The sequence below is a fragment of the Scyliorhinus torazame genome, chromosome 19 (assembly GCF_047496885.1).
Source record: "Scyliorhinus torazame isolate Kashiwa2021f chromosome 19, sScyTor2.1, whole genome shotgun sequence".
NCBI lineage: Eukaryota > Metazoa > Chordata > Chondrichthyes > Carcharhiniformes > Scyliorhinidae > Scyliorhinus > Scyliorhinus torazame.
Genome location: NC_092725.1, coordinates 82782724 through 82799602, shown reverse-complemented (window position 1 = coordinate 82799602; position 16879 = coordinate 82782724). Strand labels below are relative to the sequence as shown.

The 16879-nt window shown below is 50.2% G+C and overlaps 1 protein-coding gene across 5 annotated transcripts in view; it reads right to left on the bottom strand.

The window, feature by feature from the left end:
* Positions 1 to 16879, bottom strand: part of cacna1c (calcium channel, voltage-dependent, L type, alpha 1C subunit) — a 1623635-nt gene that overhangs the window by 578764 nt on the left and 1027992 nt on the right. For all 5 annotated transcript variants that reach the window (XM_072484617.1, XM_072484613.1, XM_072484615.1 and 2 more), the window contains one exon: positions 7959 to 8028. In XM_072484617.1, the coding sequence (XP_072340718.1) occupies positions 7959 to 8028 (70 nt within the window). The remainder of the gene's footprint in view (positions 1 to 7958; positions 8029 to 16879) is intronic.

Here is a 16879-nt window from a genome sequence, read left to right as displayed (position 1 = left end):
GCGCACCTCACAAGGGCGAGGATGAGCCGGCTCTTTGAGGGGGTAGAAGATGTGTGCGAACGTTACGGGGCAGGCCCCGCAAACCACTGGAAGGAGGTGTTTAGGGTAATCTCTAAAGTGGTGCACGTGAAACTGGACCCAGGCCCTCAGGAGGCCATATTCGGTGTGTCGGACCAGCCGAGGTTGGAAACAGGTGCGGAGGCAGATGTTGTAGCCTTCGCTTCGTTGATCGCCCAAAGGCGGATCCTATCGGGATGGAGATAAACCTCTCCACCCTGTGCCCTGGTGTGGTGGGGGGACCTGCTGGAATTCTTGGCTTTTGAGAAGGTCAAATTCAATGGGTTCATGCAATTCATGGATGTTATTCATTATACACTTTCGAGAATTGGATTGCATCGAATATTATGGAGGGAGGTTGAGAGGGTTGGAGAGAGGGGGACTGTATGTGTTAATGGTGACTATGGGTGATTCCGGATTTCGTTTTGTTATTTGTTTATGTTAACATGCGGGCTGCTGTTTGGGGTTTGGTGGGCGGATGGGATTATTGTTGTTGATATGGAGATTGACATTGCATTCGTTACTGATTATTGTTTATTGTTGGTGGGTGTAAATTTGGGAGAAAATGTGAAAAAGGAGAATAAAAATATATATTTTTTTAAATTTAGTGTGGCCATTACACCTACCCGGCACATCTTTGGGTTGTGAGGGCGAAACCTACGCAAACATGGGAAGAATGTGCAAACTCCACACGGACAGTGACCCAGGGCCGGGATTGAACCTGGTGTGGTGTTGGGTGTTCTGACACACAGATGAGCCAACACAGTTGCATGTGGTACAACGCTTCTTTATTTAAACTCACTATTTACAACTTGGTCTTTGCACTCTGCACGTGGGGGGCTCCCTGCTTGTGGTGTTTCAACAGCTCTTTCTTGTTTCCTTCTCCCCAGACCTACTGACCTCCAGGTGTCGTGCTCGTGCTTTTTATGTGGTTGGTGTTCTTGTCTGTGATTGGTTGTGGTGTTGTGTACTCTGATTTGCCTGTTAGTGTGTCCATCATGATGTGTGTGTTTGAATATCATGACATCCCCCCTTTTTACAAAGATATGTGCCTACGTGGTAATAAATATGATCGTGACGTGAGTGCATCTAAGAGTGTGTGTGTGTCGTGTGCAGCATGTGTCTATGACGGAACTATGTACATGGGGCGATGTCGAGTGCGTCACATGAATCCAGTTGTACCATAACATAACAGAAATGCGAACGAGAGAAGAAGAAAAAAAAATTTGAACAGTTGTCCAGTCAGACATCTGGAACGATAAACAACAACAGGTTATCATGTAAAATTGTCCAACTTATTTAACATATGAACTGTATTATAAGTCCATTCTAATGGGTTTGCGACGAATTCGGGTTGACCGCCTCAAGGGTGGATCAAGAACCACCGGCTGCTGTGCAGGCATGGCCATGGGTGGCGATGGAAAGGGCGTGATGTGCGGCAGCTCCACAAAGTCATCCTCGGAAGCCTGTTGAGGATCTGGCGTGTTGTGTGGCTGTGAGCGTGGAAGTCGGCGAAGGGCGCGCCGATTGCGGCGACGCACGGAACCATCCGGCATGCGAACCAGGAACGAGCGGGGAGCCACTTGTCGGAGGACTTCGGCCGGTGCTGACCAGCCACCATACGGTTGATGGACGCGTACTTTGTCTCCGGAGGACAGGGGGGGCAGGTCCGTCGCTCGTGTGTCGTACCGACCTTTCTGGCGATCACGCTGCAGTTGCATGTTCCGAAGAACCGCCTCATGGTCTGTTGTCGGTGCCAGGACGGAAGGTACCGTCGTCCTGAGGGAGCGACCCATTAGTAGCTGCGCTGGCGAGAGGCCCGTGGATAACGGGGCCGATCGATAGGCCAGCAAGGCAAGGTTAAAGTCCGATCCGGCATCAGCCGCCTTGCACAGGAGCCGCTTTGCGATGTGGACACCCTTTTCAGCCTTCCCGTTCGATTGTGGATGCAGAGGGCTGGATGTCACATGAGTGAAACCATATGCTGCGGCAAAGGACGACCATTCACGGCTGGCAAAACAAGGTCCATTGTCTGACATGACAGTCCTTGGAATGCCATGGCGAGCAAACGTTTCCTTGCAGGCCCCAATGACTGCGGACGACGTCAGATCATGGAGAGGCATGACTTCCGGGTAGTTTGAGAAGTAGTCTATAATAACAATGTAATCTCTGCCGAGCGCGTGAAATAGGTCAACACCCACCTTCGCCCAGGGGGACGTCACCATCTCGTGTGGTAGAAGTGTTTCCGGAGGTTGCGCTGGCTGAAACCTCTGACAGGTTGTGCAGTTGAGCACCATGTTGGCTATGTCTTCATTAATACCCGGCCAATATACCGCCTCCCGGGCCCTTCGTCTGCATTTTTCGACGCCCAAGTGGCCTTCGTGTAGTTGACGAAGAATCATCTGGCGCACACTGTGTGGAATGACGATCCTATGCGATTTCATAAGGACCCCGTCTATATTGGTGAGATCATCTCGCACATTATAAAACTGGGGGCACTGCCCTTTTAGCCACCCTTCCGTCATGTGGCGCATCACTCGCTGCAGCAGAGGGTCAGTCGCCGTCTCTGCGCGTATGTGGGCCAGACAAGGATCATCAGCTGGCATATTTGCTGCTGTCAGAGTCACGTGTGCCTCAATTTGACGCACGAACCCCTCCGCATCTGGTGGTGTGCTCACTGCTCGGGAAAGAGTGTCCGCCACTATGAGTTCCTTCCCCGGAGTGTAGATCAGTTCAAAATCGTACCTCCTGAGTTTAAGTAAGATGCGCTGGAGGCGAGGAGTCATGTCGTTCAGGTCTTTGTTAATGATGTTGACCAGGGGGCGGTGGTCAGTTTCGACCGTGAATCGTGGCAGGCCATACACATAGTCGTGGAACTTGTCCAGTCCAGTTAACAAGCCCAGGCATTCTTTTTCGATTTGCGCGTAGCGCTGTTCGGTAGGGGTCATGGCTCGTGAGGCATACGCAACCGGGGCCCATGATGACGTGCTGTCTTTTTGCAGGAGTACCGCTCCAATACCAGATTGGCTGGCGTCTGTTGAGATCTTTGTAGGGCGAGTCGTGTCAAAGAAGGCCAGCACTGGTGCCGTGACCAGTTTGTGCTTGAGCTCCTCCCATTCCCGCTGATGCGACTGGTGCCAGTTGAATTCCGTCGATTTTTTTACGAGATGGCGCATGTTTGTTGTATGAGAAGCCAGGTTGGGAATGAACTTCCCAAGGAAGTTGACCATGCCCAGGAATCTTAAGACAGCCTTCTTGTCAGCCGGTCGTGGCATGGCTGTGATGGCGCTAACCTTGTCTGCATCGGGACGGACCCCGGACCTTGAGATGTGGTCCCCGAGGAATTTCAGCTCCGTCTGGCCGAAAGCACACTTCGCACGGTTGAGACGCAGGCCATTTTGCCGTATGCGGGTGAAGAAACGTCGAAGACGATGCATGTGTTCCTGCGGAGTGGTGGACCAAATGATGATATCGTCCACATATACACGTACCCCTTCGATGCCTTCCATCATCTGCTCCATAATGCGGTGGAATACTTCAGATGCCGAAATGATGCCGAATGGCATCCGGTTGTAGCAGAATCTGCCAAAAGGGGTGTTGAATGTGCATAGTCTTCGGCTGGCCGGGTCCAGTTTGATCTGCCAGAATCCTTTGGACGCATCCAATTTAGTGAATATGTTGGCTCGCGCCATCTCGCTGGTGAGGTCTTCTCGTTTCGGGATGGGATAGTGTTCCCGCATGATGTTGTTGTTCAGATCTTTTGGATCTATACATATACGGAGCTCGCCAGAGGGCTTCTTTACACAGACCATGGAGCTGACCCATGGCGTGGGCTCCGTGACCTTGGATAGGACCCCTTGGTCCTGAAGAATCTGCAGTTGTGCCTTGAGGCGGTCTTTGAGAGGCGCAGGAACCCTGCGAGGTGCGTGAACGACAGGGATGGCGTCCGGTCTGAGTCGAATCTTGTACGTGTGTGGCAATGTCCCCATGCCTTCAAAAACCTCCTGGTTGTGAGCGAGGAGGGAATGGAGATTCGCGTGGAACTCAGCATCCGGGAAGTCGGATATCTCATCTGGAGAGAGAGACATGATGCGCTGTACCAGGTGAAGGACCTTACACGCTTGTGCGCCCAGTAACGAGTCCTTTGATGAGCCCACAACTTCGAAGGGGAGTGTGGCCGTGTACCTCTTGTGAGTCACCTGTAGCTGGCAAGATCCTACGGACGGGATAACGTTCCCGTTATAGTCAACCATCTTAAGCCGGGATGGTGTGATGGGTGGTTTGACCTTCATGGCCTGGACTGCAGAGTAAGCAATCAGGTTGGCGGATGCGCCGGTGTCCAGACGGAAGGCGACGCGCGATCGGTTGACCGTCAGGGTGGCACACCACTCATCGTCTGGATTGATGGCATTGACCTTGTTGACATCAATGACGGCAACTCGGAAGTCATCCTGGTCATCTGCATCACTTAACTGGAAGTCTTGATGCGTGGGCTGGACGGTCCTGACTCGTGTGCGAGGTTGTCGAGGATGCGCCGGATCCATGGGTTGAGCCGCACGACAGCGGGCTGCGTAGTGGCCTATCATGGCACATCTGTTGCACTGTCGGTATTTTGCAGGACATTGCCCTTTTAAGTGTAGACCTCCACAATTGCTGCACGTCATGACGTCACGACGTTCGTTGCGCCACTGCGCATGCGCAGTGCGATCTTGCGGTGGGCGCGCCTGCGCAGTGCGTCCCTCGTTGTGGCCGTTATTTTTGGCGCGCACCTGCGCGGGAGACCGCGAAAAGCGCGGGAAGCGGCCGCTGTCGTCCGGGCCGTGGGGCGGGAAGAAATCGACGGCCTGGATGCGTTCAACGTCGTGGGCGGCCTGGCTTGCCGATTCGACGGCTGGGGACCCCCTCCGTGCCAACTCGGACGCCTGAAATCGGGCAAAACGGCAGGTAGCATTTTCATGGAGGACACAGGCTTCCACAGCAGACGCTAAGGTGAGGCTCTTTATTTTAAGAAGCTGCTGGCGTAGGCCACTAGAGGCAACGCCAAAAACAATCTGGTCCCTGATCATGGACTCTGTAGTGGTGCCGTAACCGCAGGACTGCGCTAGAATCCGGAGGTGCGTCAAAAAGGGTTGAAAAAGCTCCTCCTTACCTTGCAGGCGTTGCTGAAAGATGTATCTTTCGAAAGTTTCGTTTACTTCAGTTTGAAAGTGCTGGTCCAGTTTGAGGATGACCGTGTCATATTTGGCCTGGTTTTCGCCTTCTTCGAACACCAGTGAATTAAAGACATCGTTTGGGTGGGGGCCTGCGTAGAAGAGGAGCATTGCAATCTTCGAATCATCCGAGGCATTCTGTTTTTCGGTGGCACGGATGTACAGGTCAAATCGCTGCCTGTAGAGCTTCCAGTTGGTGCCTAGGTTCCCCGTGACTTGCATCGGCTGCGGTTTGCCGGTGTGGTCCATGTCCAGAATGGCAGGTTGGTAGGCAGGTATCGATCCACTCCTGTACCATGTGGTGTTGGGTGTTCTGACACACAGATGAGCCAACACAGTTGCATGTGGTACAACGCTTCTTTATTTAAACTCACTATTTACAACTTGGTCTTTGCACTCTGCACGTGGGGGGCTCCCTGCTTGTGGTGTTTCAACAGCTCTTTCTTGTTTCCTTCTCCCCAGACCTACTGACCTCCAGGTGTCGTGCTCGTGCTTTTTATGTGGTTGGTGTTCTTGTCTGTGATTGGTTGTGGTGTTGTGTACTCTGATTTGCCTGTTAGTGTGTCCATCATGATGTGTGTGTTTGAATATCATGACACCTGGGACCTCGGCGCCGTGAGGCAGCAGTGCTAACCCACCGCACCACCATGCTGCCCCCAAAAACTATTCCTTTTTAAGTAATGGCAATCTCAATAAGTTTAGCTCAAGGTTACAAAAAAAGTGAGGTGAACTACCATTCTATCTGGTCTTTAAATTACTTTTTCTGTCATATTACAAAACAAAAATTATAATCAAGAATTAACAGTTATTTTGATGCATTGCAGAAACTCTCATTATCATTTCTGTTGTCCTGCGACAATAATTGATGTTCCACGCACTCACTTCAGTAAACAAAAACAATTTTAAAAATGGGGCGGGATTCTCCCCTACCCAGCGGGATGGAGTGGCGTGAACCACTCCGGCGTCGGGCCGCCCCAAAGGTCCGGATTTCTCTGCACCTTTAGGGGCCAAGCCCTCACCTTGAGGGGCTAGCCCCGCGCCGGAGTGGTTGGCGGGAAAGGCCTTTGGCGCCACGCTAGTTGGGGCCGAAAGGACTTCGCCGGGCGGCGGAAGTCCGCGCATGCATGGGAGCGTCAGCAGCTGCTGACGTCATACCCGCGCATGCGCAAGGGGGGGTGGTGTCTCCTACATGCCGGCCATGGTGAAGACTGTGGCCGAGGCGGAGGGAAAAGAGTGCCCCCACGGCACAGGCCCGCCCGCAGATCGGTGGGCCCCGATCGCGGGCCAGGCCACCGTTTGGGCACCCCCTGGAGCCCGCCCGCGACGCCAAGTCCCGCCGGGAAGAGAGGTGGTTTGATCCTCACCGGCGGGACAGGCATTCCAGCAGTGGGACTTCGGCCCATCACGGGCCGGAGAATCACCGGGGTGGCTTGCCGACCCCGCCGAATATCCGGTGCCGGAGAATTCGGCAACCGGCGGGGGCGGGATTCACGCCAGCCCCCGGCGATTCTCCAATCCGGCGAGGGGTCGGAGAATCCCGCCCATGGTTTGTGAAAATAGATTTTTCTTCTAATTTTCTTGGCTCCTGTATCCCCTATATTTCACACAGAGTGTTTGTCTTCCAGCACATCCCTGGATATGAACCTCCTTCAGCCAAACTAAACCTAAGTTGTATGCAATGTTCACCATCCCCTCCTTGAACCCCCTGCTATAACTCTCACAAGATCTATGGAGTGGGACAAATTAGTCTCTCCGTAAGCCTCGTGGAATACGAGCTCCCTCTTTGAGGGGCGGGGTCCTATCAGCGAGGTGAGCCCAGAAAGGAGCCTTGGCAGAGAAATGCCAGCTGGGACCTGGATTGTGACCTGTAAATAGTTTGCTTTAACAGTAAATCATTTTTGTTATACTCTCGTACCCGACTCCTCTGTGACCATAAAACCACCTTTCAGATTTTCCGCCTCCACAACAACTTGCCTTAGAGGATGTGGTGATATGCCTATGGGCTATATCATAGTTGGATGGTGTGCAATCTCCAACCAGCAGGTGGTGGTACAGTCACACCATGCGGTTTCTAGATAAAGGTCATGTGACCTGTGACTCCAATATAAAGGGAGACACATCTGTCCATCTTCAGAAGTTGGAGATGGTAATAAGACAGACATGTGAATGGTCAATGCTAGGTGCAAGTTCCAGAGGAGTAGTTAGCAGACTCCATGATAACGTGCTCTGTATCAGCTTGTTATCTTACCACATGAGACTCAATAAAACATTTTGTTTGGTGGATTCCTTTGTAAGGTATAATAGGCCAAACACAACAGAGGGCAAATCAACTGTGTCACTTCTTGTGTAATTTTTGTAACTAATTCCAGATACCCAAAAACAGATTATCTGCCTGCTCTGTCCTTCTCTGGACTTCTGATCCCCAGTAATTGAGATTCATTGGAAAGAGTGCAGAAAGATTCTCTCATGAAACAAGGCAATATGCAAATTCAAATGTTGGAAACCACTATTAATGAAGAATACACTTGACAAAGCTACTTAGCTCTCATTGTGTACATCATATTTCTTCGGTCCAATTAAATGTAAATTGAGCAGGAATGTACAGTCCTAATTTAAATAAAATTAAGTAACAGGAAATTAAAAGATGAGTGAATTCAGAGTTTTTCTGCAAAGAAATCCCAAAAGTGTTACCTGGAAATTCATTGGTAGGGTAAGGATTCTTCTCCTCATTCTCCTCAACCTGATAGTCATCCAACCCAATCTATGACACATGAAAATGGGTTATTGGTGCTTTTTGGAAACATAATGCCATTCAGTGTTATGTATCTTAAATATCACAAATGATCAATAATTTGAAATAAAATTGATGTGAGGACAACTTAATGGAGCATCACTGAAACATTTTATATCTGGAATGAGGAATAATAGGTGAAATAATAGGTGACTTTTCTTACTCTTTTATGTTCTTACCCAGAAATTTGTTATTCTGTTTGTAAAACAATGATTCACCAGCAATTATACACACATGCTTAATTTCATTTAACTGACCTTTCAAACAATCCTAAACTCTATGCTGTTGAGAGTTACTTTCCAAACAATAAGCCAGCCATTTAATTTGTGAGTGTGCCACTAAATTTGCTGAACATGTTTTCTTGTTTGTTTTCTTCACCTTGGGATGGTTCACTATATTAAAGATGCTGTATCAATTCAAATTGCTATTGTTGTATATAATTTGTTGCTAACGGGGAGAAGGCTAGTGGTGCCACATATGCCCAAAACTCGCAGCTACAAGTGAGGGATTGGAGGGTGCTCCTCCTTAATATTGAGGACATCGGTCAAGGAGCAAGAACATTGTATGGCCAATGATTGCAGTGCATGCAACGTGCAACACACCGAACAATCCTCAGATGAGACAGCTCCATGTTCAATCAAATTAGATCTGTGACCAACTGTGAAGTAGGGATGCAAATATGACATGTGATAGTCCATACTCTATCTTATATTACATTACATTCTCAATATGGTTGCAATTGCATGTACATGGAATCACAAACACAATTTGGTTACAACATCAAAGTCTCAATTAACTTTAAGAATTGAAATATCGAGATCTATCCCTTTCCAATTAATATTGTCTTCATGTAGCAACTTTGAACATATTGCATTGCTGACATAAAATTCAAGAAATTGAATGTTGAAGCACTTTGGTTATCCTTCCAGTGCTCGGAAAGGGACATCAGGCCTTTTCCAGCTCATACTGCCCCTATGGGGAGGCAGTAACGGGTCTTGATTTTCAAGGAGGAGGACATTTAATTGGCTGGAAGGTGAGTTGGGCCACTAATTGGTGGCCATGGGAGCAGGAATGGAGGCATGGCTGAAAGAATGCTCGCCTGATTTAAACAGACCTGGGCAGTCATACTGTGACTACTGGTTTTGTGTATCAATTGCTGTATTACTGATGGCGAAGAGAAGACAGAGAGCTGGACTTGAGGGCAAGGTTTCCCCCCACTATGTTGGTGCAGATCTGGACGTCCTCTTTGAGTTAATGAAAGAGAGGAGAGAGGCCCTCTTTCCAGAGGGTGGCAGGAGAAGGCCACCATTCTAGACCAAGCAGGCTTAGATCAAGCTGGCAGAGAATAATGACTGGATTTTCCACACCCTCGCAGTGTGTTTTACAGCAGTCGAGTGGTCTGCCATAAGACCATAAGATATAGGAGCAGAATTAGGCCATTCAGCCCATCGAGTCTGTTCTGCCATTCAATCATGGCTGATATGTTTCTCATCACCATTCTCCTGCCTTCACCCCATAACCCCTGATCCCCATATTAATCAAGAACTGGGCCGGGATTCTCCGAAATCCCGGCCAAGTGTTGACGCCAGCGTAAACACCGGAGCGAAGCACGCTGGCGTCAATGGGCCTCCTGGCCCAGTGATTCAGCGGCCCTCAGGGGTCCAGCATGGCGCCGGTGTACTGCGCGCTGCTCCGGCGCCGATACGCGTCCCTGCATTGCTGCCACGGGTCCGCACATGTGCGCGAGGGCCGTCTCGGCGCCAGCGCATGCGCGGACCACCTGTGCATGCACAAACCATCAGCATGGTGGCCGTTTCTGCGGCAGCTTGCGCAACATGGCAGAGCCCTACAGCGGGCCCGCATGAAAGGAGGTAGGCCCCCTCCAGATCGCGGGAGCCTGGCGATCGGTTGCCCCCGATCGCGGGCCTGGACGCTGTGGAGGCCCCCCCTGGAGTCTGATGCCCACCCCCGCCCCCCACCAGGACGGCCACCGCATCCGCGGGTCCGAGCTCCGCCGGGTGGTACCAGGTTGGAACCACGCCGACGGGACTCGGCAGAACTTGGCGAGAATTCGGCCGGTCGAACATGGAGTATCACTGCGGGGGTCTCTTTCAGCGGCCCCCGACCAGCTCTGCGTCGACCGCGCGGGCGCGATTGCCGCTGATTCTACGGTCACCGGAGAATCACGTCCCGGTGTCGGAGCTCTGTGGCGGGAATTTCCCGCGTCACCGGCAATTTTCCGACCCGCCGCTGGGCTGGGAGAATCCTGCCCCCTATCTATCTCTCCCTTAAAGACACTCAGTGACTTGGCCTCTGCAGCCTTCTGTGACAATGAGTTCTACAGATTCACCACCCTCTGGTGGAAGAAATTTCTCCTCATCTTTGTTTTAAAGGATCTTCCCTTCAGTCTGAGGCTGTGCCCTCTGGTTTTAGTTTCACCTACTAGTGGGAACATCTTCCCCACATTCACTCTATCTAGCCCTCTCAGTATTCTGTAAATTTCAATAAGATCCCCCCTCATCCTTCTAAACTCCATCAAGTACAGACCCAGAGTCCTCAACCGCTCCTCATCTGACAAGTCCTTCATTCCAGGGATTATTCTTGTGAACTTCCTCTGGACCCTTTCCAAGGCCAGCACATCCTTCCTTAGATACGGGGCTCAAACTGCTCACAATATTCCAAATGGGGTCTGACCATAGCTTTTACAGCCACAACAGTACATCCCTGTTCTTGTATTCTGATCCTCTTGACATGAATGCTAACATTGCATTTGCCTTCCTAACTTTCAACTGAACCTTAAGAGAATCCTGAACTAGGACTCATAAGTCCCTTTGTGCTTCTGATTTCCGAAGCCTTTTCCCATTTAGAAAATAGTCCAAGCTTCTATTCTTCCTACCAAAGTGCACAACCTCACATTTTTCTGCATTGTATTCTATCTGTTTCTTCTTTGTCCACTCTCCTAGCCAGTCCAGGTCCTTGTGCAGGCACTCTGATTCCTCAACCTGCCCCTTTACATATCTTTGTATCAGCTGCAAACTTAGCAACAATGTCCTCAGGTCCTTCTTCCACATCATTAATGTATATCGTGAATAGCTGTGGTCCCAACACTGACCCCTGCGGAATACCACTAGTCACTGGCTGCCATCCTGAAAAGGACCCCTTTATCCCCACTCTCTGTCTTCTGCCAGTCAGCCAATCCTCTATCCATGCCAGCACCTTGAAATGAAATGAAAATCGCTTATTGTCACTAGTAGGCTTCAAATGAAGTTACTGTGAAAAGCCCCGAGTTGCCACATTCCGGCGCTTGTTCGGGGAGGCTGGTATGGGAATTGAACCCGTGCTTCTGGCCTGCCTTGGTCTGCTTTAAAAGCCAGCTATTTAGCCCATTGTGCTAAACCTTGCCCCTAACACTGTGGGCTCTTATCTTATTTAGCAGCCTCCTGTATGGCACCTTGTCATAGGACTTCCGGAAATCCAAATAGATCATGTCCACTGGTTCTCCCTGTCTAATTTTGTTACCTCCTCAAAGAATTATAACAGATTTGTGAGGCATGACCTCCCCTTGATGAATCCGTGCTTATTCAGCCCTACTTTACCATGCACTTCTAAGTACTCCACAATCTCATCCTTAATAATTGACTCTAAAATCTTACCACCAACCAAAATTTCCTGTCTTCTGCCTTCCTTCCTTCTTAAACAGGGGTGTTACATTCGCCATTTTCCAATCCTCTGGGACCCTCCCTGCCCCCAGTGATTCTTGAAAGGTCACCATCAAAGCCTCCAGAATCACCTCAGACCTCTGGGGCGACATCCATTTGGTCCTGTTATTTGCACCCTCTGTCGCTGGGGAACCCGCAGCAGGGGTTTGCCGTCAGCAGGGCTGGAATGTCCCACTGGTGGGAACGGCCAGAAATCCCACCCCAGGAGCAGGCAAAATGTGATCAGGAGGAAGAGGGTCCGGGAATGGAAAAGGTGAAATTACCTTATTCACGGTGGCAGGTTGAGTGCAATGCCAGATCATCTTGCTATTCAACCTCTCGCAGACACACCATAGTTCCATAATTTTGACCCAGTGATAGCAAAGGAGTGGCAATATAGTTCCAAGTCAGAATTGTGTGTGCCTTGGAGGGGAACCTGCAGCTGGTGGTGTTCCCATAAGTAGTCTGCTCTTGTCCTCGTAGGGGCTGATTTAGCATAGTGGGCTAAACAGCTAGCTTGTAATGCAGAAAAAGAACGCGGGTTCAATTCCCGTACCGGCCTCCCCGAACAGGTGCCGGAATGTGGCGACTAGGGGCTTTTCACAGTAACTTAATTGAAGCCTACTTGTGACAATAAGCGATTATTATTATTATTATTTTTTCAAAAATGTATTTTATTCCAAACATGCAAAAAACAGTAATATATACAACACACTCCACAACCTCACAGTCCACAGTTTGTACAATGTTTCCTCTTTTTACCCCCTATTCACTCCTCCTCACCATCCGCCGCGATGAACTGTTCCTCAAACATTGTCATGAACAACCTCCACCGTGTCTCTAAGCCCCCCCCACGACGACCCCCTCAAATCAAATTTGATCTTTTCCAACCCTCAGCCAGACCGCTACCCCCGGCGGCGTATTGAACCTCCATTTCAGCCATATCCATACGGGTCCAACACGAACAACAACAGGTTGTCCGCGTACAACAACACCTGATGCTCCCTGCACCCCTTCACAATCTCTTGCCTCTCCATGACCCCTTTAGGGCCATCGCCAAGGGCTCAATCATCACGCGAACAACAACAACGAAAGCGGACGCCCCTGTCTCGAATCCCTATGCAGCCTAAAACTCTGTGAACTCATCTCATTCGTACACACACTTGCCACCGGGGCTACATATAACAAGCGCACCCACGCCACAAACTTCAGGCCAAAACCAAACCTACCCAAGGTCTCAAGTAGATACCTCCATTCCACCAAATTAAAAGCTTTCTCTGCATCAATAGAAACAATGACCTCTGGCGCCGCCATACTGATAACCATATTCAACAGCCTTCTGATCCTACTGGAGATCTGCCTACCCTTTACGAAACCCATTTGATCCTCAGCGACCACCACTGGCATGCATCCTTCCAACCTCTCCGCCGCCAACTTAGGCAGCACTTTCACATCGGTGTTCAACAGCGAAATGGGCCGAGACTCACATTCAAACAAATCCTTCCCCATCTTTGGGATTAGCGTGATCAATGCCTGCGTCAGTGTCTCTGGCAGCAACCCCTTCTCCAATGCCTCACTAAACATTCGCAACAAATGTGGTGCTAACTCTGTCGCGAATGGTTTATAACTTTTTAAAGCCATCCAGCCCTAGAACCTTCCCCGACTTCATTCCCCTAATGCTGTCAATCACCTCCCTCAGCCCCAGCGGCTCCTCCAATGCCTGCCTTCTCTCTTCCTCCAACCTTGGAAACTCCAATCCATCCAGGAACCATCCCATATCCCCTAACTCTCCACTTGGCGCTGCCCTGTACAGCTCCTCATAGTACCCCCTGAACACCACATTTTTCCCACCGGCTCTGGCACAACTTCCCCCTTCTCTGTTCGCACCTTTAAGACTTCCCTGGACACTACCTGCCTCCTCAGCTGGTGGGCTACCATGCGGCTCGCCTTCTTCCCATACTTATATTGCACCTCCCTCACCCTCCGTAGCTGCCTCACTGCTCATCCCACTGTCAACCTATCCAACTGCCCCTTTGCCTCTTCCTCTCCGTCAACAGCTCTTTAGTGGAGGCCCCCAAGTATCTCCTGTCCACTCGACTCTTTCATCCAACAACCGTCCAGGCTCCTCCCTCCTCCTCCTGTCCCTGTGAGCCTTGAATTAGATGATCCCCTCTCTGATCACTGGCTTCAACACCTCCCAGAAAATGGTTGCCGGCATCTTCCCGATCACCAACCTCATCTTTTCGCAGAACCCCTTATCTGCCAAAAAACCCGAATCTAGCCTTCATCCCAGTTGCTTGCACCTGGCCCGCACTAAGCCTCACCTCCAGCCAATGCAGTGCATGAACGGATATCACAAACCCCGCATACTCCACCCCCACCATCTCCAACAACACCTCTCGGCTCACCACAAAGAAATTAATTCTTGAGTGCACCTTATTCACGTGTGAGAACCGCCACCAGCCCCCACCCCACCCCCAAGGGTTATTAAACCTCCACAGATCAACCATTTCCATCCGCTCCATAAACTCTCCCAACTCCTTCACCATCCTCACCCTCCCAGCGACTTGGGGCTCGACCTGTCCATCCTCGATTCCATCACGCAGTTAAAATCTCCACCCATTATAAATTGGTGTATATCTAGGTCTGGGATACCAGCAAACCCCTCACAAACCCCACACCATCCCAATTTGCCGCATATCTAGCACCACTGGTGTCCCCTCCAGCACCCCACTCATTATTACATATCTTCCACCCGGGTCTCGCACTTCCTTGGCCCCCACAAATCCCATTCTTTTGTTCAACAAAATGGCCACCCCTCCCGACTTTGAGCCAAACCCCGAGCCACCCATCTCTTCCTCTACCTAACCTGGTCCTTCAACCGCAGGTGCGTCTCCTGCTCCTGGAAGTAGCCATTCCTACACTTTATCAGGCGGCTAGCGTTTGCTCACATGTCTGGTGCCCATCCCACTTTATCACTTGACTGGTCACAGTGAATGCCTATTGCAATAATTTGCAGCCATTACAGGATTTGTGCCCTCGGTTAATGGACCTGCAGAATCGCGCCTATGGACCTTGGATTAAGTGGGAGTTGCTGTTGGATGAGATTTGGTGGCTAAATCCTTAGAAGAAAAAGGTTGATCAGAGCCTTGAAGGACTTTTTGACTCAAATTGGTGCCACATGCTGAGGGGGTTAAATATCTGAGATCTATTTTTGTTGCACCTGCTATTTGAAAATCGCTTATTGTCACAAGTAGGTTTCAAATGAAGTTACTCTGAAAAGCCCCTAGTTGCCACATTCCGGCACCTGTTCTAAGCATCCATATGACCACCCGGTCTGCATCCATCACCAAGAATGCCTCTGTTGCACCACTACTGTCTGAGCTGGAAGTCCTGAAGGATATATCTGCTAGACTTGGTCTGCAGCATGTGGTGAGGGAACCAACAAGGGGGATAAATACACCTGAAAAATATAATCCTCACCAACCTGCTGTCCATGACAGTATTGGTAGGAATGGCCCATCGCAAAGTCGTGGTGAAGATGAAGTCCCGTCTTCACACTGAGGATAACTACCACCTAAATGGGATAAATTTCAAACAGATCTAGCAACTCAAGACTGGGAAACAATGAGGCCATCATAATTGGACTGAACCACAATCTCTAACCTCATCGCCTCGCATATTCCCCAACTTTAGCATCGCCACCAAGCTTGGGGATCAACCTTGGTTCAATGAAGAGTGCAGGAGGGCATACCAGGAGCAGTACCAGCCATACCTAAGAATGAAGTGTCAACCTGGTGAAGCTATAACACAAGGCTAATTGAGTTCCAAACAGCATAAGCAGCAAGTGATAGACAAAGCTAAGCGGTTCCATCAACGGATCAGATCTAAGCTCTGCAGTCCAATCACATCTAGTTGTGAATGGTAGGGGGCAATTAAGCAACTCCTTGGAGGAGGAGGCTCCACAAATATCCCAATCCTCAATGATGCCTGAGCCCACCACATCAATGCAAAAGATAAGGCTGAAGCTTTTGCTACAATCTTCAGCTAGAAGTACCAAGTAACTGATCCATATGGGCCTTCTCCTGAGTTTCCCAGCATCACAGATTCCAGTCTTCAGCAAATTTGATTCATTCCACATGACATCAAGAAATGACTAAAGGTATTGGATACTGTATGGATTGTGGACCCTGACAACACTGCAACGATAGTACTGCTGAAGACTTGTGCTTCTGAACTTGGTAATTCGCCAAGCTGTTTCAGCACAGCTACAACACTGGCATCTACCCAGCAATGTGCAAAATTGCGCAGGTATGTCCTGTACACAAAAAGTAGGACAAATCCAAAACAGCCAATTATTAAGAATTGGGGAAAATTAAGATTAAAATAAAATAAAGAGGGGATTTGATAAGGGCTATGTCAGGAGCGTGGGAATTTTATCCCGAGCATGGGTAGACACAGGATTTAAGAGCTGCTCAGAATATTCAAGGATTTGATGTTCAAAGTCCTTGGCCACCAGTCTGAAGGAGTGTTTTCATATGCAAATTAGCATACCAGTGATTATAAGTGTTTACCTGTGTGACGAGGGGAAAACAATGGGATGTAGAAGAGGTAACTTCAAAGTGGAGAGATCAGGGAATTGGCTTTTACATGGCAAAAGCCAGGTCCACACGATGAGTAACATCAAAGAGAAAGAATCAGGGGCGGGATTCTCTGATCCCGCGCGGGATCGAAGAATCGCCAGAGGAGGGCGCGAATCCTGCAATGCTGCCCCGATGCCAGGCTGTCGGTTCTCCCTGACCCCCCCGGCAATTCTCTGCGTTCGACGGGCCGAATGCCCGCCGAGTTCAGCCGAGTCCCACCGGCGTCGTTCGCATGTGGTCCTACACGGTGGGACATCAACGTTCTGGCTGCGGGTACCATCCTGATGAGGGGGGATCCGACTCCAAGGGGGGGCCTCCACGGTGGCCTGGCCCGCGATCAGGGGCTACAGATCGGCATGCGGGCTAATTCCGGGGGGCGCCTATGTTCCTCCACGCTGGGCCCCTGTAGGGCTCCACCATCTTGCCCGGGGCCGTGGCGCGCATGCGCGGACCCGCGCCGGCCATGGCGAACATGCGCGG